At 43.3% G+C, this 23,350-nt stretch overlaps 2 protein-coding genes across 4 annotated transcripts in view; one reads left to right on the top strand and one right to left on the bottom strand.

Moving 5' to 3' along the window:
• The window catches only part of LOC114547657 (histone-lysine N-methyltransferase PRDM9-like), a 6,325-nt gene extending 3,434 nt beyond the window's left edge, over nucleotides 1-2,891 (top strand). For all 3 annotated transcript variants that reach the window (XM_028566933.1, XM_028566932.1, XM_028566931.1), the window contains exons 6-7: nucleotides 97-287; nucleotides 457-2,891. In XM_028566933.1, the coding sequence (XP_028422734.1) occupies nucleotides 97-287; nucleotides 457-2,549 (2,284 nt within the window). In that variant the 3' untranslated portion in view covers nucleotides 2,550-2,891. The remainder of the gene's footprint in view (nucleotides 1-96; nucleotides 288-456) is intronic.
• Nucleotides 2,889-23,350, bottom strand: LOC114547659 (neurabin-2). The gene is made up of 11 exons (XM_028566936.1): nucleotides 23,259-23,350; nucleotides 21,527-23,010; nucleotides 12,774-12,906; nucleotides 10,508-10,628; nucleotides 10,110-10,214; nucleotides 8,107-8,239; nucleotides 6,274-6,426; nucleotides 6,106-6,159; nucleotides 5,742-5,971; nucleotides 5,551-5,647; nucleotides 2,889-4,345 (listed from the first exon to the last, which is right to left on the bottom strand). The coding sequence occupies exons 2-11, from the start codon at nucleotides 22,895-22,897 to the stop codon at nucleotides 4,295-4,297; spliced, it is 2,448 nt and encodes an 815-aa protein (XP_028422737.1). The 5' UTR covers nucleotides 22,898-23,010; nucleotides 23,259-23,350; the 3' UTR covers nucleotides 2,889-4,294.

Raw genomic sequence — 23,350 nt, 5'->3', positions numbered from 1 at the left:
TTATTTGACCTTAGGTGCTCTCCTTTCCTATCGCAGATGATGGTGCATCTAAAAATCTGTCCATGTTGTTATTATTCCGTCTCTCTTCTTACACAGGTACGTCAATTATGCTCGTAATGAAGACGAGACAAATTTGCTGGCGGTCCAGTACAAAGACAGCATCCTTTTTCATTGCTGTCGTGCCATACACCCTGGAGACGAGCTCGTGGTGTGGCCCAGCAGCAAGTTTCTCACCCATTTTAGTGAAGCTTGGACCCAGGTGTGGGTTATGAAGTTGAATGCAACAGGTACCGTTTTGCTATCTAAGTTTCACTAGTCGCAGAAAATGAGATATTTTGTAGTCCTTCTTTATTGACTATTTTTTTTAATTCTTACAATGCATATTATTTTTTAAATCTGGTCAATTTATGTTGACATGATTTTTTTTTTTCTTCCCCTTTCTTTCCTACATTGTAGAGAGTAGCACAGCTGCGACATCTCAGATCTTCCTGTGCTCCCACTGTCAGCTGTCCTTCACTACAGAGTCCTTCCTCCAGCGACATACAGAACGTGTCCACATGCTGCCTGAAGCGGACTGCACAACACCAGCTGCTGAGGCAGTTGAACCTGAAAATCTTGCGTCAAACGCTGAATCGGGTCACACTTCGGCATCCCTGGTGGTGTTGTCAGTTGATCCTGTCGAGTCCAAAACATGTGGTGATTGCGGGAAGATTTTCAAGCAAATACCTCACCTTAGGAGGCACAAGCTTTGCGTCCACTCAAACAAACGTCCCTACTGCTGCCCACAGTGCCGGCGGAGTTTTAGCCAGGCATCTGGCTTAATCAGACACCAACTAGTTCACAAAAAGCCGGCTGTGGTCAAAGAGACAAACGTCGTTCCTAATCAGGAAAAGATTCTGACAGAGAAGAAAGAGAGCTTGACTCCGAGGGCCGAACTTACTAACACTGCAGATTCAGCTGTAACTGAGGAAATGAAGGACATGAGTGAAAGTGAGAATGTACAAGAAGCAATGGATGTAACTGAAACTGAGAATACCACTGCAGGAGAGGCAGAAACATCCCACTCCAGTTGTTCAGACTGCGGTAAGAGCTGCACAAATGAAGCATCGCTGAAAAAGCATAAGGTGGCTGTCCATGAAAGGTTACGTCCGTACGGCTGCACCACATGTCAGAAGTGCTTCGGCCAGTACAACGACCTCACCAGGCACCTGCAGCATCACCAAAAATCAAAAAGCAAACGGGGAGAAAAACCAAATGAGGCGCCAGAGGACTCTACCAACATGCCCTTTAGCTGTGCTGAGTGTTCACTGACTTTTTCTTCAGTGGACTCCCTTCAGCAGCACATAACTGAGCATAACTCAGAGGAGATCACAGTGGAAATTCAAGAAGACGATCCGGTGCCTGCTGGCGATGAGCAGAGCCACGATCCGGACTTCAGCCCGCATCCCTCAGTGGCTAAAACCGTTGAATCTATCCAAAAGCGTCAGAGGCCCCAGCGACTTGGAGCTAGATCTAAAATTTCTGCCATAACCAAGCTCATAGCTCCAAAACGAAGGGCGGCCGTCTGCAAGAAGCCGTTAGCCGGCGCTGAACCAGAGGCACCTGCTGTCAGAAATGGAGAGTTATACAAATGGTTCAGCTGTAATCGCTGTAAGCGAACGTACGGAAACCCAGATGATCTCAAAGCACACAAGTGCACTTTGAGACTGCTCAAGTGTGGTCAGTGTGGGGCGACTTTCAGCAAGTCTGGCTTCCTGAAAAGACACGAGAGGATGGTGCATGTAAACGCAAAATCGTACAGCTGTGACCGCTGCGACAAAGTCTTCGCCACGACCGGTAACCTGAAACAGCATCAGAAGAGCAACACTTGTATGAAGTATCACTGCACGTCTGAGCTTTTCCCGTGCTCCTTTTGTCAGTTCTCCTTCACTATGAAGAGCTACCTTATTAAACACATCAAGAGGCACCACCCGGAGGAGTACCTGTCCCATCACGAGTCAGACGGCCTGGTGGATCAGCTGGAGGAAGAGGAAGAGGAGGTGGGGAAAGAATATGTATGCCCCCACTGCGGGAAGAGCTGCGCAAACGCCAAAGCGTTCAAATCCCACACGTGCTTCCAGCAGGTGAAGGTGCTGTACTTGTGCACCGACTGTGGGAAGGGCTTCACAAACCACTACGGTCTCAAGCAACACCAGCGCGTTCACACAGGCGAGAAGCCGTACAGCTGCCCCCACTGCAGCAAATGCTTCTCCTACACCGGCCAGCTCAACGTGCACCTCCGCACTCACACCGGGGAGAAGCCGTACCTGTGCACCCACTGCGGGGAGAGCTTCCGGCAGTCGGGAGACCTGAAGCGACACGAGAGGAAGCACACGGGGGTGAGGCCCTACAGCTGCCCCGAATGTTGTAAAAGCTTCAGCCGCCCCCAGAGTCTCAAAGCTCACCAAATGCTTCACCTGGGACAGCGAATGTTCGAATGCACCCAATGCGGGAAGAGCTTTTCCCGAAACTATCATCTCAGGAGACACCATCAGAAGATGCACTCATAGTCCCATTTGTAGGGCTTTGGAAACGCCGTAGAGGAGCTTAAGTTGTTGCCAGTTTAAACTGAATTGCACTAAATAGTTGACTATTTTTAATGATTGTGCTCTTCAAGAGTTGCAGAGAATTTTGAATGTCCTGTACATAACATTATTTTAACTTATTGACAAGTTTGTTTAAAGCTAAAACATTTCTTACCCCAAAAGTGGATTTTTACGTTAAGAATAAAAAAAAAATATATAAACACGTCATTCACTGCAATTAACAAAAGACGCAACTTGCAAAAACAAATGCTTATTGTCTGTCAATGTCAATTTGCTTCGAAATAAAAACCACCAACTCGACCATCACTGTTGACCATTTATTCCACAAAACATACAATGCAAAGCATGTGCACTGTACACGCCTTAATATTATGAAAATACTCATAACATGCCTGTTTTTTTCAATTCATTAATCTTAATTTTGTTTTCGTAGTCGTCATGATCTACTTTTTTCTAATAACACAGTATGACTGTCCATTGAACATTGCTTTTTGCATTGCGTTTGTCAGTTTTTGTCCTTGTTGGCTCATATTTCCACCTTGACTATATTATAAATATTAAGTAAAATTAAAATATTTCAGTCTTACCTGAACTATACAAACATACTGGTATGACAGTTGACACAAGTAGACTCATTTAATTTCAAACTGTGCGTAAATTGAAACAGGTATAAACCTGGCAGTGTTTTCCATGTGCTACACACAGTGGTGTCAAGTGCATTTGCTGGTTCGAGACACAAGCTTTTTAAATCTATGACTTTTGCTGCTGGTAACGGCTTATTTAACATCCCAGTCCAGTAATGTTTCTTATATCAGTAGTCCTAACTAATACCAGTTACACAAAGTCCTTGACAACATCCATTTTGAGGGGAGAAAGAGATCCATTTTCATTTGTGGCACAGCAGTTGTGGAGGCTTGTTTCTGTGGTCCTTTTTTTAGTTTTTTTTTGAAAGTAGGGTTGAAACCAGAGGATTGGATGCTCATTTGAGTCTTAATGTGTAAAAAATACACAAACACTTCTGAAAGGTAGGCAGCAGGTGGTTCTCAAGGTATAGTGATAGGACCCCTATGAAGGTTGGGTTACTGTTTGTACAATTTCAAAGACACCTCAAACATTGTTCCCATTTATTCCTCCGTTCCAGTGAAGCACCTTGTTGATGTCTTCTTCAGTGCAATCTCCATCCAATGTACACATTCTTCATCACGTAAAATATACAACAACCCTCAATCTCATTAGTTTATATTATGTTAATGTTATACACATATTAAAATTTTTTACAAACCAAACTTGATTGTTAAACCACACAGTAACACATCTGTACAAACAGAAAAAAAGGTCACAAAACTAGGCAAAAGAAAAGAATTTGTTTTGTTTTTTGGCAATTAAAAGCAACAGCTCGATCTGTCACAAAACCACAAATTAAGATTATATACTGAAAATGAAAATGGAACAATACATCTAGAGCTCAACAGAGTCTATATTTGTGATGATAAAACCGTTCTTTGCGTACCCATAACGGAAAAACATGGTTAAAAGGGTTAAGTGGCTGAAATACTAAGCCTGAGGACACATATACAGTATGCAACCGGAAACCAAGCTCAATGTGGTGACGAGAAATACCCTGCAGGTCATTGGAAGTACAATAACACTTATCGTCTCCATCGAGTGAAGTTATGCTTTCTGAGATATATGTAAAGGGCAAAAGGCTTTTATAAAGGTTCAGATTTCAGCTCTTCCACTCTGCACTCCAGGTCAGCCACCTAGAGAAGGGAGAGGAAAATGCAGTTTATGTAATGTTATGTTTAATTATGCGGCGGTGGTGTGTTACAGCATGTAAACAATTTATACAGCATGGGTCAAAAGTCTGAATCCATTAAAATATGGTTAACACTTTACTTGAAGGTATCTACATAAGAGTGACATGACACATGAAGCCTAACTCTAACCCTAACCCGTAACCCTTACCCACAATCCTCCAGTCAAATCCTAATTGGACAGTCAAAGCCAGACGTAAAATTGAGAGGATGTGGATTAAAAAACGTGGTACTTTAGTACCGGGGGGTTGAACGAGAGATAGGGGCCCTATCCCTGACCCTATCCCCCTTACCTTAACCACTCCCTGTGTGTGCCTAACCCTAACCTTGCCTAACCCTAGTTCCCCTACCACTCCCCTAACCCCCTTTACCTGACTCCTAACCCTAACCTTTGACCCCTAACTACAACCTTTGTTTTGTCTGCACCCCTGTCTCTTAGCCCTAAACCCAACCAGACGCAGGAGAATGCAGCCATAGGTACTTTTGTGGTGGGGGGCGGGTGGGGCCCCCCGGGATCCTGATCTCCGCCAGTGGTTTGTGCAATTAAAACCTTTTCCCCTAACTCTAACCCCAACTCTAACCCTAACTTGTCATGACAAAAACCGAATAACACTTGCTAAAAGAAGCGTTATGTCGCAAACGTTTATGACGTTTTTATAATGTTTATGACACGTTCATGACAGTGTCATGTCACTCTTATGTAGATACCTTCAAGTAAAGTGTAACCAAAATATGTTTTTCAAATTGTTGGCAAACCATGCTTTTACATTTCATTTAAATATCACCCACATGCTGCAGTGTGAGTCACGTTGGGCTTTCAACAACGAACGTCATTTTTACGTCATTGAAATATATTTAATGGTTTGTATACAGGTCATAAGACGCACTGAAGCACTTTTGAGCCAAATTGTTCTCATGAGTGCTGTAAAAAAACAAAAAAACAGCACAGCCTCAAACTGCAACTAACAAACCAATTAAAAGTTCCTTTGCAACTAAAATTGGAGAGCGCCATCAACAAACTCCTTAATGTTGAAAACACTGCAAACCACTGATTTATAATGGGACAAACACAGTTTCAAGGCTACTTCTTTTCAAGCATGCATTGTCTAAACTATACTAAAATTCCTTGTATCTAGGTCACCCCCCAATACCTGCTCTTGAAGTTGTCCTGACTCCTCTTTCAGAAGAGAGGCCTCAGCTCCAACTTGTGCACAACGCTGAGTCTCCTTCTTCAGATACTCAATCTCCCTGTTAAACGAAGTCGATTACAGTGTCAGACTGTTACACTCCAATGTAATAAATCACACATCTATTTTAGTTCTACGTAGTCCTGCTGTCTTACTTCTGCTGATACTCCTTGATCAGGCGTTTGGCTTTGCTGTACTTGCGCTCCAGGGCCTGATACTGGGACTGTGTCTCCTTCAGGTGCTCGTCCACTGCCTGGCACAGGCTCTGAGCCTCCATCCAGTAGCCCTCTAGCTTCTCCATACGCTCCTTGTTTTCCTGCAGGGTCTGTTCCAGCTGGGCCTTATCCATGCGCCAGCGCTGCTTCTCCTGCTCGGCGTGGTGCAGCTGGAAAAACAGGTGAAGATTCATTTCATTGACACGCTTATGTAAACTCTGATCCTTAAAATAATCCATGCTTGTTTTCTTCCTATAGGATTATGACGAACTATTATTTAAAGGAACGTAATTTAAGAATTTACCTTTCTTTTCAGCTGTTGGATCTCAGCCTGAGTCACAGCATGCTTTATTTGGAGCTTTATAGCAAAGAGAGATGACCATTTTAAATACATGTGTTAATATTAGGCACACTAGAGGAAGTAAGATGTGATTACACAGGAAGCGCTCCAATTACGGAGTTCATTTCTCACCTCTTTGTATTTATGTGCCAGTTTCTCAGGGTCCGTCTCCAGAGGCGACATGTCCTCGTTCTCTGCCAAGTCAAACACCTCGATGGCACTGGGATACGGAGGACTGACCTCCTCATCCTCGTCCTCTTCCTCGTCTGTGCCGTATTCGCCACCCTGCAGGGACGAGGTCCAGGTCAGGAACACATTCACAGACAGAAATAATTATTCTAAGTTTAAAAGGCCAGTTCACCCAAATTACGGAGGGATGAACAGACCCTTTAATATCACAACTTGCTTCCCTATTTGATGTCCTGTATTTCCAGTTGAGTCCAGATGTTACAGCAGCAGGACGTCTATCTGGTAAGGCACTGGTGCAATATTTTAATTTCGACACGGCATTGTGCAACACAAGTTATTGATAGCAGCATGATTTAATGGGAAATGTGCAATCTGGGTAGAATTAAGTGCAATGGTGGGGAGTTGGGGAGGGGTTGTGTGTGCAGTGGGTTCTTTTTCTTGTGTGAGTGTGGGGGAAGGAAGCGGGGTCTTGTGTGAGGTTTATCGAATGTTTATTGAATGCACTGGGATGAGACTGGGTATGCTTATGTTTTATGCATGTTTACTGTGTGCTTATTGTGTGTTTATGTGCAATGCGTCGCCATTTCTGTTCCCTCGACTGCCCAAGACGAATTTGTCCTATAAGAGACAATAAAATCTTATCTTATCTTATCTTACATCATGTGTGGTTATTCAAATTGCAAACCAGTAGCCTATCATATAGATAGAGAGAGCTGGAATTTGGGAAGACAAATCTATTGTTTGCAAATGTAAGATTTTGTTTTTACACATGAGGTTTTGCATTTATTTTGCATTTGTTGTTGAATATTTGAATAAAATGTTACATAAAGCAGGAAAAGGTCATTAAATGGTGTCTCTACAAACATGTTTCTGTGCTGTGACACCAAACAGCCACTAGATGGTGCAAAACTCCAAAGTGCATACTATACTTTCTATTATACAACCTAAGCTTTTGAGGAACCACCCACCATCACCCTTGCATGAATGGAGCAACTTCCTCTCTGTTGTTATAATGTAACTGCAGGCAGTTTTTGAGTACGTGCTCTGTTTATGTAAAAATAAAACGGAGAGAACATCTGAGTTATGAGATTAACAAAGCAAAGGCCATCCGAGGCCACCAAATCTGAGATTCTGATTTGTCCCCATTTTGGAGCTGAGCTTATCGTTTGATCAGTCTGAACAGTGTGGCTTCCTGCCAGAAGCACACACACACACAACACAGCCACACCAGAGAGAGTCACTTCTCTTATGCATTTCATAATCCTAAAAGGGAAACAAGGACATACAGAGATGACGAATTATTGCAAAAGAAAGAGACTTGTTTTTCATTTTTAAGGAGGTATTTTTGTGCCTGAGCAGGTTGAAAAGTTGATATACAATTTAAAACTATTTAGTGACGCGTCTGTTGATAACTTGAAGGCTTTAAATGGTGATAAATGCATTCAGATATTATTATTTTTTGGAATTGATCCTCTCTAAATGTGTGTGTGTGTGTGTGTGTGTGTGTGTGTGTGTGTGTGTGTGTGTGTGTGTGTGTGTGTGTGTGTGTGTGTGTGTGTGTGTGTGTGTGTGTGTGTGTGTGTACATGCAAGTGGACAAAGGGGGAAGGAAAGTGATTAGTAAGCATTGCACTTTGACTTCTGCACCATGCATGTGCAGACAACGCACCACCACTGAGTCAAGAACGACGAGGCCAGCAGTTTTGTGAGGATCCTACACCAGTACTCCTCGTTTCAGAGGGTCTTAAAAAATGAGCCCTGAGCATGCAGGACTAACCTCTTGTTCGTCCATGTACTGGTTGTAGCGCTGCTCCATCATCTCCCTCTGCCAGCGTTCCTGCTCCAGGGTCTGCTGGATGAGCTGGGCCACTTCGCTCTGTTCTCCCGGCTTTTCTCGCCCAATCACAAACCTGTGTTTTGACAATCGGCAGTCCAGCTCAGTCAGGATTGAACAACTCGGACATGTTCAAAGTGGCTAGCTGAACTGAAATAGTATGATACTGCATGCTAAATATTACATTACAGTCCTTTTTTATTTATTTTTATTTATTTTTACTCCTGACTACTAAAGAGCACGGACAATGGCTCCACAAGGACCAAGAAAGTGTTTTTCATATATAATAGACTTCTTACAGCCCTCTCCAGTTGGTATAGTGTAATGTATTAATGTAGTAAGGAATGTGCTGGCTCTCTAAGGTCAGAAAATGTCTTCCTGTTTAGAGCTGAACAAAGGCAGTCTCTATGGAGTTGGCCTCTTCTATGATTAAACCCAAACCCTCATCCCTGCCTCTCCTTAAGCTCATTGTAAAGCTCATTTTAGAGACTATATGTTTCCTGATTGAGGCTCGCAAATCTCTCTCCAATCTCTGTCCAATTAAAGCCACAGTGTAAACAGCGAGCAAGACAAAAAAAACAAAACACTGAATGACGATGAAGCCAGTTATTAAGCCAGCTGCTGCAACCGTTCAATTTCCTCGCCACTAACGGGTAATTAAATGTTAACAAACGTACTTCCTGTCCCCGTCTATTGTCCGCCTGACGATTTTTATGAATAGGTCTGAGCTCTAGTGCCCTTCGCCATCACTGCAGCACATCCATAATGGATGAGCTATCTATGGAGGTCTCTGATCTTCACAAGTCACACAACACTAACAATCACCCGTACAGCGCTGACCACTAAACCCTGAATTATGAATGAGTTTAGATGACAAAAGGCGTGCACAGGGAACGGTCCGCTCCACCAAAACGCCAAAGAGCTCGGCTACAAATATCCCTCTGGCATTTCAAAACTCTACTTTAGATGCCAAGTGTATTTGTTCCTGATAACTGTGTTTTCTGTGGTTGTGGTGTGGAATTTTTGGACCGCATTCAGGATGTCTCAGAAAGGAGCTTTTCAACACTGAAGGGTATAATCATGACCCTGTGAGACTTGAGATATAAATCAGCAGTCTGGTGAGCTGAATGGGCAGGATGTGGTAGAAGTGAGTCCTGCGTGTAAGACTGGCAGTGCGTATATATCAAGAACAAACCATGTCTTCAAGCAAGAATGCAGATGTCAAAGTGTAACAAGACTTATGTCCTGGATTGCTACTGTAAAAATGAATGCACTAAGATCACAGCAGTGCTATGAGATATATAACAATATCAGCTTGCTAACATGCTAACATGTTGGTGTTTAGCAGTAATGTAATGATCCCCAGCATGTGAGCATTTGCTAATTAGCACTAAACACTAAGTACAGCTGAGGCTCGTAGGAACGTCTTAAGTTTTGCAGGTATTTTTAGTCACAAATATAAGTACTGGACATTTTAATCCCCCTCTTACCCCCAACTGGTTGCAGCAGATGGCCGCCCACCAAGAACCCGGTTCTGTCCGAGGTTTTTTGCCTGTTAAAGGGAAGTTTTTCCTTGCCACTGTTGCACCAAATGCAAGCTCTTGGGGGAATTGTTGGGCTCTGTAAATTAGTCTGGTCTAGACCCTCTCTATCTGTAAAGTGTCCTGAGATAATGTGTTATGATTTGACACTATAAATAAAATTGAATTCAAATTTGGATCTAATGATGGCGTTATAGATGATGTACGGAGTGCGTGGTCATTGCAATACAGCCAATGGTTGTTGAGATATTTTATTCGAAGACTATAGTGCTGGACCAACTGGCCGACCGACATTTCCATCCCGCTCCTGTGGCTAAAAAAACATTACACTGGTGTCGGATGATTTGTGTTTCTTACGTCAAAGCAATTGCAATAAAATCATGGCTATCCAAAAGTAACTCTTACTTGACAGTTCCTGAGGTGTTCCTGAGTACCGAGGCGGCAAAGTTCTGGGTAACTCCCACCAAACTGGTCCCGTCCACCTCCACAATCAGATCGTTCACCTGGATCCTGGAGGAGGCAGTTAAGAGGTTTAGGATTCACAGTAATAGCTCATCTATTGCCTTTATACTAAGGCACACACAAACCACACTCCATTTATAAGCCCTCATTTTTGGCAGCAAGACCTATCTGCAGTTGCCAGGAATCCGAAAGAAAGACGACAATGAAGCATCCACTCCTGGAAAAAACTACTACTAACCTCAGGTTGGCACGTGGTTTACAAATCAAATGCCTTTTTTTTTGCCATGTGTCTTTACCAGATAAAGAATAATCCTAAGTGAATTGAACAGTAATGAACACACCTGCCATCCCTGTGTGCTGCTCCTCCATCCGTGACTGTCTTCACAAAGATGCCCAGTTTCTCCAGGCCCATGTCAGCCCCTGCACCCATCCCAATGATACTGATGCCCAGGCCCTCGCCATCTGAAAGCCAAATACAAGACCAGCTGTTACCATACTGTTACTGTAATCCATGTTTAACAGCTTTTGGTCAGTTTTGATGTGTTATGCTGTCATGTCTTTGTGAGTGAAGCATTGGAGCTCGTGGACTGTGGCGCTGTTACCACTCTCTGTGGGTGGAAAACATGTCTTTGATTCCATGTTCATGTTGTTCTCTTGTGAATGACATTTTTGGTAATAATTTGCGGCTGTGGACTAATTTCAAAGAAGTGAGCTTGTGACTGAAAGATGGTCGGTTAACCACCAGGATAAATTTGGGTGGGGAAGTAAAAACAGAGCAGTGCTTGGCCCTTTCCCTCCACCACAGGTGTGATCCAAATTAAAGGTCCTCTGTGGAGTTTTCTTGTAAACAAACAGGACATTGGATATTGTCATGAGGCCTGACAATGCATTTCCTTCCTCATAAAACATTTACAAAGCCAATTTTACATCCATGCTCGCTTGCTGTCAGTCGTCTTCTTCCCTACTTTTGTTGGTACATTACTGCATTTATTTGCACACTACTGCCACCAACTGTCAGTCAGTGTGATAGCATGAAACGGGCAGCAGGAATGTGTATCGCATTGTCTGCGTGCTCGCACACATGCATGCGCGTCCTCGTGCATGTGCACGATACAAACAAAACAGGGACCCACTCGTAAAAACATGGCTCCATAGTGCTGCTAGTGGTCAGAAACTCCACACGGGACCTTTCAGAGATCCTCTATTATAACTCTAAATACCTAATAAATTGATCTTGTAGTTACAATTTATAGACTGCATAATAATACAAGTATCTCAAGACGTTATAGTAACACTTAAGATTAAATCCCCCAATTTATAATTTACAAGCAGTAGAAAAACATTTAATAAATGGATTATACCTCGCTTAATGTAGTTGTACACAGCTATAAATACATAAATACATATTTTAACTGTTTGTTAATGTACAGTGTTTGTCAACAATTATAACTTCCCCTATGAAGACATATTTAAATTATTAAGACTAGGTTTTACTATATGTTCATTATAGAGTATGTGTTTATCCTTCAGGGTTATAAATGCTTCATTAGGAGTGGTAGAGTAGTGGTACCATAAAAGAAATTATAAAGAAAGAGCAGACAGTTAACCTTATTAAATGCAGGAAGAAAGAAAAATATTTTATTTCAGTTTCTAATGTAGCAAAAGTGTACATAGCAGTGAACTAATAACAGGTTTATGGTTATAAGCAAAGCTAAAAAGGTGACTTTTTAGCTTTGACATTGCTGTTCTCTGATCCAGCGGGAGAATCTGTTCCAGGGTTTGGCTCTAAAACTGCAGAAGGCAGCTTTACCGCAGGTCTTTGTCTGATTTTGTTTGGTACAGTGAGCAGCAGAGAGTCTGTGGCTATGGGGGGGTCTACAAGGGACATGCAGCACATCAACCGCAGAGTCAGGAGCAACTCCATGAAAAGATTTCTAGAGTATTTCCAGGGTCTCGAATGATTCTGTGTGTTGCTGTAATTGATTTATGGTTGTAATAAAAGCATGCACAAGTTATTTGAATCTCGAGGAGAAAACACTATTTCAGTTAGCTTCTTCATATGTGACTTGAAAGTGAGATCAGAATCAGTGATAACATCCTGCCTGAGGTGTGATATGCTGAAGTATTGCATTCATTTGTCATTCATTTGACGGTAAACACATCAGCGCATCATTATTACAGAAAATGGTCACATATGGTATCCTGCGTAACCTGCCATGTACAAAATTCTAAATATAGTATTCTATAAATATATTAATGCACCATAATGTTGAAGGGATGTTGAGGGAAGTGTGGCTCACTGGGGGAAACAGGGTGGTTGGCAGAAGGCAGTCGTTGAACACTGAAGACCTTTTTACATAAGTAGTAAAGATTTTTTTTTTTCTTTTGGCTTCCAAGAGAGACAGAAAGGACAAATTGAACTGTCCAGTGGGAGGTTAATCACATATACCAAAATTAATTTTCAAATACTTTTCTTTGAATGTTTCTTATACTCATTTTCATTCCCAATTTCATGCAAACCACCCCAATCAGGTTCCAATAAATGCTTAGAATTATTCAAATACTCCAGATGGCAGGCTTCTTAGATAACTCTGTAATGTTCTGTACCTTTCTCCAGCTCCGCGGGGAACAGGTCCAGCCTCTCCACCCTCTTCTCCAGCTCGTACTCAGCAGACGCTGCCATTGGATCCACGTCTTCATTACGCCTGTCGTAGTCCTCGTTGGGGTAAGTGGCAAACACCTGCAGGAGGAGACCGAGACACTCGATCAGACTGAGATCACAAACACGTAAAACCTCTTTGTTCAAGACTGTGGAAGGTAGCATAAAGTTTTGTACTGTATTTTTAATTATCCATAGTTTTTTTCAGATTTTCTTGAAAAGGGGGGATTTGAGATAGGCCTGCCTGATATGAGGACGTTTTCCAATTGCGTTTATTTTTAACTGATATTGCGATTGCAATATGATTCACGATATTGGAGGGAATGATCATTTTTGTGTTAGTTTTCTAATTTTCATTGAAAATTATTAAAATAAAAATAAAAGGAAATGATTATAGTGTGATTTTTGCGAGGATCTGCACCAAACAAAGATATTTTCTTTAGTCTGTAGGATAGGATGTGTAGGCCGTGATACTGCACTAGTCCATATTGCGATTTCGATAAAATTGCAATTAATTGTGCAGCCCTAATTTGAGATGCTAGTTTTTTTTAAAGAAAGAATTTGGCTTTTTTGCTTTCTTGCAGAGTCTGATGAGAAGATCAATACCACTATCATATCTGTCTGTTAAATATGAAGCTACCACGAGGAGACGGTTAGCTAATCCACAGACGTATTACAACTGGGCCCCCCCTAGCTCAGAGTAGTTTCCTGTATCTGTGTCACATGGGCTCCGCCACGGCCACGCCTCTTTAGGAGACTAGCGTCAGGTCCGTGTGTGTTGATTCCAACGGGAGAAGTGAACATGAACACACATTATGAGCGATTCTTTCTTTCCATAGTCACCAAAGTAAATATTGGACCCATTTTTCACAAGCCACATATCCCCAGAACATTCTGACACTAATATGGCATTTTACAGACAGAAAATAACTTAGTTTGAGACCTGTTTCTGTCTCAGGACCAAACAGCCACGCCCCTTTAGGAGACAGAAAGTGTGTCGTTATCGTTTCATATCATTGGCGCTGCTTGAAATGCGCTATCTTTAGTATAGAGTATATTTGGCTTATCTTAGCACAAAGACTAGCAGTGGGGGGAAACAGCTAGCTTCTGTCCAAAGGTATAACACCTGCCTACCAGCACCTCTAAACAAAAATAATGAACACTTTAAATCTTGGTAATTCGCTCAAAACGTAAGTGTGAAGGCAACAATTTGTGGTTTTATGTTTGGACGGAGCCAGACTAGCTGATTCCCCCTGTTTCCAGTCTTTGTGCTAAGCTAAGCTAACTGTATCCTGGCTGTAGCTTTATATTCAGCGTACAGACACAACAGTGGCATCAACTTTCTTATCCAACTTTTGGCAAGAAAGTGAATAGGCACTTTTCCGAAAATGTGGTGTTTTTGCACTGTCCAAAGTTCAATCAGCATTAGCCCTTTGGTAACACTTCTCCTTGGATTTTCTGCTACCTGAAGTCTGTAGATGACCCTTTCCTTTCTTTTCTTAACAGTCATGGCGGCTTATCGCTGTTTCATGCTACTTCCTAGTTCTTCTTGCATGTCCTCCAAATATAGTAACTGCTACTGAAAACAGAAAACACTGTGCACCCTGGGGAGCGTGGTGAATGTTGAATCACTTGTGAAAGAGAGTGGCTTGTGACTTCACAATAGGTGATTCAAAGTGTTTTTTGGAACATCTGTTCATATTTTAAATCCAGTATTTATTTTAATTCCTGAAATATGTATCTGCTTTAATACAAATGTAAAAATGGATATGTTGAACACTAGTGGTGCAAAGATGAATCAACTAATCGATTGGTTGTCAACTATTAAATTAATTGCCAACTATTTTGATAATCAACTAATCGGTTTGAGGCATTTTTTTTATGGGAAAAAATTTAATTTTCAAGAACTCATCACGGCTTTGTATTGTGTACTTACTGCAGCTTATCGCCAAACGTTCAGACGTGGAGGAGATGAACAGTACGCAGCTGAGATAGACAAGCTGGATACATGGTTTTCATAAAAACTGACCACCACTGTTAATGCAGACGTAATGCAATTCAAATGTATCGACCACTTCAACTGAGACAGTCGCAGCATTTCCTTAAGGCCGCCGAGCTGTATTATTTCACAGCGGTAATGTGTATCAAACACACTGGAGGGAAAATCAATCACAACCACTGAAGACAGAGGCCTCTCTTTCCCACATTCACTCTGGTCTACCAGCATGACAGTTTACATAACCACCTCCAGCATGCTAATGGAGGCCTTCTGCAGCTGCTGCGCACACACACACACACACACACACACACACACACACACAGAATCTTTAAAAGCCTCACTCTCAGTCTTCCACGGTGATTATGCATGCACCACCTTGCATGCTCCAATAGCCACACTTAATTCAGTGCTGGACCTTCTCTCTTCACACATTCTTTCGTTTATTTGGTCAGATTTTTCAACTTGTTTCTTCCACAATCATTTGTTCCCTCTGCTGCCACACTTTTAGCACTTTTTGTTGAGTCTTTGTTTACTTTCTGTCACTTCTCTTTCTCTGCTGTTTAGTTTGTCCATCTGTGTTACAAAGTAGCATCTCGTGGCTTTAGTGCTAACTCTTTAGTTATATGGGCCCCGTCTCCCTGGCAACGCCACACAGTAAAAAGCCTGTCAGTTTTGACAGCGCCTTTGAAATGTAAGCAGCCCCTCCTCTTGCGGATTTATTCAGTATCATTGTATTTTCATGCATCGGTGGACGCTGTACAAGCCTCTGCTTCTACTTACCAATAAGAATAGGGTTTAAAATGTTATCGCCTTATAGCCAAATCACCACCATAACTGTGTGTTCACACACAAGTGATGACGAGGCCGATGACGATTACATGCTGCTTTAGAGTTTGGCTGGGGTCAAACTATTCTTTTAATGGATCCCCTTCAATTAAATAAATAAAGAATTTGCTTTTGTTGATTATTACTAGTTGATTATTCTCTTAACTGACAACAATTTTGATATGTCCACTTGTTTTTTTATTTAATAATCAAGCAACTATTGATCATACAAAAGCAATTTGAAGACGTACCCTGGCATTTTATTGACTGAACGTTTGATCAAAAAAGGAATTGACAGATTCATCTATAATGCAAATAACAATTAGCTGCAGCAGTACTGATTTTAGTTCACACTATGAATTAAGTGAATAAAATTGAACCTAACTGTACTGCAGATGACAGATAGCATTGGGAGCAGCACTGAAGTCTAATGGCTTTTGATTTAGGTTACCTTCGTATTTAGAGGGATTAGCAGAATGTGGATTACAGACGCACAAAATGCACTGTTTGCATCCTAAGTAACAGAGCACAAAACAACAACAGTGACGCTCTCACGTGGCACTGCTTCACTCCTTGAGTTTAAAGATCAAGAGGCCACGGCTGGTGGCTTGTGGTTCCCTCATTTTACGCCCACAATGCTGTGGAAGATCAAACCAGGAGGTTCAGCAGCGTTTTACGTGGCACTGGAAAAAGAAAAAACACAGGCGTGACTGGATGTACGTCGTGACCTGCAGCCTTGGGCAAGTTTAGGATGGGTGTCATGATGCAGGTCAGGCTACATCGAGCCCTCACTGACACTGAATTCACACTTTCACTTCCTCCCTCTCCCCCATTCTGTGCCATGATCCCACACAAGGCCAGGCCAACTAATGGGATCCTGCACAATGCAACCTTTGACCCAAACCTTAACCTAAGTACTGTACTGTGTGTAGAGTAGTAGATGAACTCCTTGAACGGTGAGGTGGCTATCTTTAGAAGACAAACATTGGGATTAAAAGGCATGGAGATGGGGGTGGGCAGGGCTGAAGAAGGACGCTGTTCCAGTTGTGGCAGATAGTAGGTCAGAGAAGCTAACAGATGGCCAGGAAACTCCCTTCCTCCTCCCCCATCCCTCTCTCTGCTACCAGCCGTCTGGGATGTCCTACAAAAGCTCTGTGGGCAGCTAGCTAGAACCACTCACCAGCTAATATATTGTGTGTGTCTATACAGACAGAGCATCCACTTGGTACAGTAGAAGGTATTAAAAATAAGCAGTAAGTCACAGCTCCATTTTACAATGTCGTGACAGAGAGATGGCTAAATGACAAAACGGCTCTGGAGGCTCTCCTGCAGTATGGTACCCCCCCCTCATTTCTACTTTAAATGCTTAAAGTGATAACCATGCATAATGTGAGATCTGGCGCCTCATTGCTGCAATTAATCCAAGATTCTTGGGGTCATGATGCTTGTGTGATGCTTTATCAAGCTGTCAAAGTAAAGCACATGCAGACCAAAACAAGCACTTCCCCTCTTAACAGTGTAATTATTAATTGCATTCCCAACCACCACAGGTTAAACATGCCCGGAAGTGGCAGGTAATTGCTTCTAAATCCTTCTAAAATTGAGGGTTAATCCAGATCCCAGATGTGTAACACGCAGACAGAAAATAAGGATGTGTTCATGGCTGCCATCGCCCTGGACCACTCTCCTCCAGCCAATAAAATGGATATCGTAGGTTTGTCATAGTAACGGTTGCGTGGCACCAGAGCCTGTCTGTTTTGGCAGGCCAGCCTTTGGTCCGCAGTCATGTTTAGGCTTAGCACTGACCCCGGGAAGAGACACGGCAGCATGAGAATAAGGTCAGCAACGGGGGACTGAATAGTACTACAATATGTGGAAGGATACAGCAACTATATACTGTAACTATATGGTGTTTTATAAGTTTGGTATATTGCATATTATATATATATATATATATATATATATATATATATATATATATATATATATATATATATATATATACTGTATATATGTATATTTATGTTGTTATATATTGAATGTGCTGAGTGCCAAAGACAGGGTGGAGAAGTCTTGAGAGTCAGACTAACACATTGTTGTTGGCTTTGGTCTTTTCACTTGTTTACAATAATAGAATAACATCAGCCTTATCCTGTCTTAAATAAAGAACTAGTAATATGTAAGGAAGATGAATACAAACAGATGCAGCATTACAGATCACTGTTTTTTTTTTGATGATGGCAGTAACTTTGGACAAGACAAAACAGCGCTCGGACATCATGAGCGAGACGTTGCATAACATGGCTAATGGCAGTAACCTGAGCGAGTGTGGGCACATCACATAAAAGCTTGCAACCCACCACCACTTCAGGTCTGGGAAGTGGGGCAGAGTGACCTTGCTGATAATCTGTCTGGTCTCCCACCCCTCCTGGCTTTGAGTAATGCACTGTATGAAATACTGCAGCCCCGCTGAGTCTAAGTAATAGACAGTTTGAGGATAGCTTGACATATGGTGATGTATTACTTCTCCCTGGGCAATCCCTCGTTGGCTGACCTGAGCAGTGCACAAAAACCACCAAAGGTTGCATTTTGGGCATTCTCCATTTTGCAATTTGCGGTTAAAATCGCTTAAAAATGCAGTTCCTCCTTCTATGTTTGTCCAAATTCAACACCCTTGGTTTATTACAATACAAGAACAGGTTGTTTGTGTTAATGATACAGTGCAAAACAAAATCATAGCTGTTCTTTGAGCAGGCTGGCAGGTCTATTCAGAGGTGCGTAGGCAGCGTGTGTGTGATGGGGGGATAAAAAGTGAGAGAGTAGGCTAGGTGATGAGTGAGCAAAGGGATTCCGGTGCATAAAAATTAAATCTGATTATTTTTGGTTTGGAGGGAACGGCACAAATCCAGTGGAGATTATCTTATTGTATGCTATTTTCAATAAAGAAATAGAAAAATGTTCCTCTAACAATAGGATAAATAATTAAAAATCACAGGAGGCTACATGATTGATTCAGAGCGATATAAAATGAAGCCAAAACAAACAAGCAAGACAAATAAATAAGACATGAGAGGCAGCTTCCTGTGTTCAACAAAGAGGCGGCCCTGAAAAGCTGAGGCAAGTCTGCGACGATAACAATGCTGCTATTTTTACTAGCAGTAGGAGACTGGTGACAAAGATCGAAAGGGAGAAAAGAAGGAGCGAGGAGAGAGTGTCAGGAGGAGCAAACAAAGAGTCTAGTGTGAACTCTACCCGGAGCAGTTCTGCTATTTTTGCCAGTGTGAGAGGACAGACAGACAGACAGACAGACAGACAGACAGACAGATAGATAGACAGACACATAGACACACAGAAACACAGACACACAGACAGGAGTGTGTAGTGTAAAATGGGGACAAAGAAAAGACATGCGCCCAGACATCCAACCGCCAACAAGCTGAATTGTTGCACAGAGGGGAAATATGCCTTAAAAATGCACTTCCTGTTTGGAAAAGAAACCAACTGACACCAGGACTAAAGAGCTGACAGTCGCATGACTTTTGAGCAGCATAATAACGCCCCTCCCATTTGACCTACCCCCCTCCCTAACTCTCAACCACCCCCTGCATCAATCTTCATAACAAAGGCCACACTGATACAGTGTGAAAGGACTCAGTAGGAGGTTATTCTCTGATCACGGCTGCAGGGTCACAACCAAATTCAGCCTTTTTATCAAAGCTTATGAGTTATGACTTCTTAATCACGCCATATATAATGCTTCCTCCTGCTATCATGAGGTTAAAAAAATTAAGTTGAAGTCTGCTTTTTTTTCTTTTTTTCTCCTGCAATTGCATGATGGGCATACTAAACTCAGGCATAATTTATTTGGGATTCATGGGATTTTCAGCATGCTTCCATCCAGGGTAGATATTAAAACCCAATTTTGGCTTACCACAGATATGTAGGTATTTGCGTACAATTAGTAGAGATGGTCAGATACCATATTTTGCTTCCCGATTCCGATACCTGAAATTGCATATCGGCCGATACCGATCCGATACCAGTGCGTCATATATTTTATTATGTTTTAACAGCTGTATACTACTATCCCTGTATGGATGTGATATGATTTCTATCTTTTGTTGTCGGTCTGGCTCAGGTTCTTTGTGAAACGTGAACAAATACAAACAATGAATGTCGTAGAACTTTCTTTTATTATCCAGTTTGACAGTCAGTTATAACGGAAAAAGAAAATAAATAAACTACTTTATCGTAGATTTTCTTTAGGGCTTTCTTACGTGGTATTGGATCGGTGCATAAACTCCAGTACTTCCCGATACCGATACCAGCGTTTTAGGCAGTATCGGAGCCGATACCGATACTGGAACATCTCTGACAACTAGTACACACTAATAGAAATAGCTGTACATGAATACATGGTTTTAAATACTGCATTTGTGTTTCTATTTGTACCTATTATTTAGAGGTTAACCCTGTGGAGTTATGTTTGGGTAAATATTGTGTGTGTCCTTGAGGCCTGACAAATATGCTGAATATGTTTCCTTCCTCATAAAAAAACACTTGCAATATTTTGTAACCTGCATTGTTTACCTCCATGTTTACATCGTCTAGTAATCTTCTCTGGCAAATTGCTACATTTCTAGCGCTACCACCGCCAACTGTCGCACAGTGGAACCACTTTACCATTACTGTCACCTTAGTTAAGCTAGTTAGGCATTAAAAGGAATAGTTCAACAGTTCAGAGGCGCTGATGATAGGCAGATTTTCTACCTTTTGGACGAAACCAGGCTAGCTGTTTCCCCCTGTTTCGAGTCTTTGTGCTAAGCTAAGCTAACCGGGCGGTTGGCCGTAGCTTCATATTTGTCATAAAAATATAACCATGGTATCAATCTTCTCATCTAATTCTTGGCAACTGGCCAATGTGCAGCCATGAGAAGAGAGAGCAAGAGCAACTTTCGACTTGACTGGTCGTGATATGGGACAGGAGCCCTTAGTCACCGAAATGGCTTTCTGCGTGAGGGGATGTTTGTGATGTACAGTGTCAGTGGCAACTTTAGCTGGCAGAGTTCTCTGTATGCCTCAGACCTCCAGGCAGAGTAGAGCAGCGAGACTGAGCTGGAGAGAATCTGATGCTCTTCTCCAGATCATTACACCACCCCCAGACACGGAGAGACACTTTAAATCAACTCCGCCTCCTCCTCTCACATCTCACTGATCCAAGAGGAGATCACAGTCTCTCTTCTCACTTCCTCCCTCTCTTTTTCACACGCACACACAAAAACCCTCCATTCCTCACCCAGCTCCCCATAGACTGTCCGCTGACCTTGCATTGGCCACAGCGCAGTATCCACTTCTTTAGAAACAGGACTAATTATCCGGGCCTCTTTGTTCCTCCCCCCAGCAATTATTTACAGAAGCAGCTCCCACTGCATTTCAGATAAGTATCTACATCATAGATCCTTTGGGGCCCATGTCAGCTGCACAGTAGGAATGCAGGACCGTCCATTAGCAACTGGCTACTGTGGAATGGGCAGGGGATGTTAGTAGTGTGCAAAGCCCCGTGTTGAAACGGGGTAAAATCAAAATGTCAGCATCATTCTGACACCGGCAGAAGCTGAGTGAGTTCATTAAAACAGCTGACAGTGACTGTACCGCGGTAGATAAGCTTTAAGGTCAAGTTGCACAAGCCTCTCAACACACAGGATGGAAAAAGAAATCAAAACACCAACCAGAATATAGACAGAAATCAGAAATCTGCACCTCAGCCTAATTAAACAAGGCTCTGGGGGTACAGTCTGAAAGATAACACCTTCATGTTCTATGTTTTTAATATTCATTCTGCATGGTTTTTTTTTCTTCCACTGCACATTTGCTCACCTTGATGGGCTCTGTGCTGAAGCGGATCTTCCTGGAGGGGGGCGGGTCCTCCTCCACAGGCAGCCCAGAAATTTCTGCACAGCTGGACTCGGGCTCGTAGCGGTCGTCACCCTCATCTTCCTCCTCATCCACCTGGCTTCCTCCAAAGTCGTCCCCCACCGCGCTGTAGGTACTGATATCCACAGAGTCACGCCCCGACTGGTCGTCTCTGAGAGTTCTGTCTTCCTCTTCCCCAGCAACCTTGGCCATCTCACCACCCTTTGGGGAGCTTTCCTTCTTGCTTCCTCCATTCTCCACAGAGATGTGGATGTCACCTTGCAGTGTTGTGCTGTTAGGCCCCTTGGCCCCATAGTGTTCCTCAGATTTGACCTCAACGCCTGCATCTGACACTGTCTTTTCTCTCTGCTCATTTGGCTCTCCTAGAGTACTGTAAAGTTCAGTATTCGGGGCGCTTTGGCACCCATTAATGCTTTCAGATGGAGGAGTAGCCCTCCCCCTGGGGCCACTTGGAGGCCCCTCTTGGCCCATCTGATTGTTTATATCTTCCTCCGGGTTGCCTGCTGCAAAGGCACAAACCCTTTTTGTAATTATTTTGGAGTTCAACACACCCACCTTGGCGCTGACCCCCCGGGAAGGGAGCGGTGGGGTAGAGGAGAGGCGGTGGAGGTTGTTCCGGAGCTCGGCTGCCCGTTCAAACACAGCACTGAGCTGGCTGACTGTAGGGGACACCGCATCGCTGGTGTCCAGGCTGTCCAGAGACTCGGTGCTGCCATTGAACCGGGACACCACGTCCAACCTGCTATCCTGGAAGCCCGAGGCCTTGTCTGTCTTCAGCAGGACCCTGGTGGTGGCCAACTTTTCCTGCTGCTGCTGCCTCTCCTGCTGCTGCCTCTCCTGCTGCTGCCTCTCCTGCTGCTGCTCGAAGATGCGGCGGGTCTCCTGCAGCTTGGAGTAGCTGGGTGACGAGGCCCGCGGATGCCCGTTCTCCGGTTTACTGATGTCGAACTTGCTAACGCGCTCGGACACGGTGGACCCCAGCTTCAGCAGCGCGCTGTGGTCCACGTTCTCGTTCAGGCTCCCGGCTCTGGGGAGGGAGAGGCGCACCGATTTGTCGGCGTTCCTGGCGCCTTCCTCACACTCCGCATCGGCGGGGGTTAGGGTCTGCATCTGCTGGAACATGTTTTTGATACGGTGCACGTTGGAGCCGTACCTGCGCCCTCGGGGGCCTTCCTGCATGTCCCCGTTCGCAGCATTGTCTTTGACGGGCTTCAGGGCCTGCATCCCCGCTTCGTACGCGTTTCTGTGCGGGGATGGGCTCCTGAGCGTAGAGCCAGAGCCGGTGCTCTTGGATGTGGATTCGGTCTTCATCATGGTCAGTCAAGCGTCGCAACGGATGCTCAGCGACGGCATTTCTCCTTTCTCAACCCCCGGTGGCAAATCTGTCTCATCCACCAGCAGCCGATCCAAGCGAGGTGGCGCCCAGACTAGACCGGCAGATGGGGAGAAACAAAAACAACAGATCGTATTAAAGGCCTGCTTGCATCCGCTGCAATTCTCGTCCAATGCAACGGAGAAAGTGAGCACGATGCATCTGTCATTAGCTGGCTTGCCGTTACAACAATGCAAACCTTAACCTCACAGATAACTGCATTAGTCATTGACAAATATTTGCACAGAAAAGCAGAACAGTAATGAGCCGCGGATTTACCGCAGCTGGCTACAGAATGCTTACGTTTAATCCCTTTTTACAGGCAACATCATTTTGATCTCTTCATTCTGTGAACTGCAGATTTCTGGTCCTTCTCTCGCAGCGGCAGAGTGCTG

Source organism: Perca flavescens, chromosome 21, assembly GCF_004354835.1.
Source record: "Perca flavescens isolate YP-PL-M2 chromosome 21, PFLA_1.0, whole genome shotgun sequence".
Taxonomy (NCBI): domain Eukaryota; kingdom Metazoa; phylum Chordata; class Actinopteri; order Perciformes; family Percidae; genus Perca; species Perca flavescens.
Note: the sequence above shows the minus strand (reverse complement) of the source record. Positions and strands in the feature narration are given on the sequence as shown.

Coding starts and splice junctions, on each gene's coding strand:
- LOC114547659 (XM_028566936.1), bottom strand. CDS start 22,897: ATGATGAAGACCGAATCCACATCCAAGAGCACCGGCTCTGGCTCTACG. Junction 6,427..8,106: donor AGTACATGGACGAACAAGAG/GTTAGTCCTGCA, acceptor TCGTCCCTGCAG/GGTGGCGAATACGGCACAGA. Junction 4,346..5,550: donor CAGGACAACTTCAAGAGCAG/GTATTGGGGGGT, acceptor TCCCTTCTCTAG/GTGGCTGACCTGGAGTGCAG.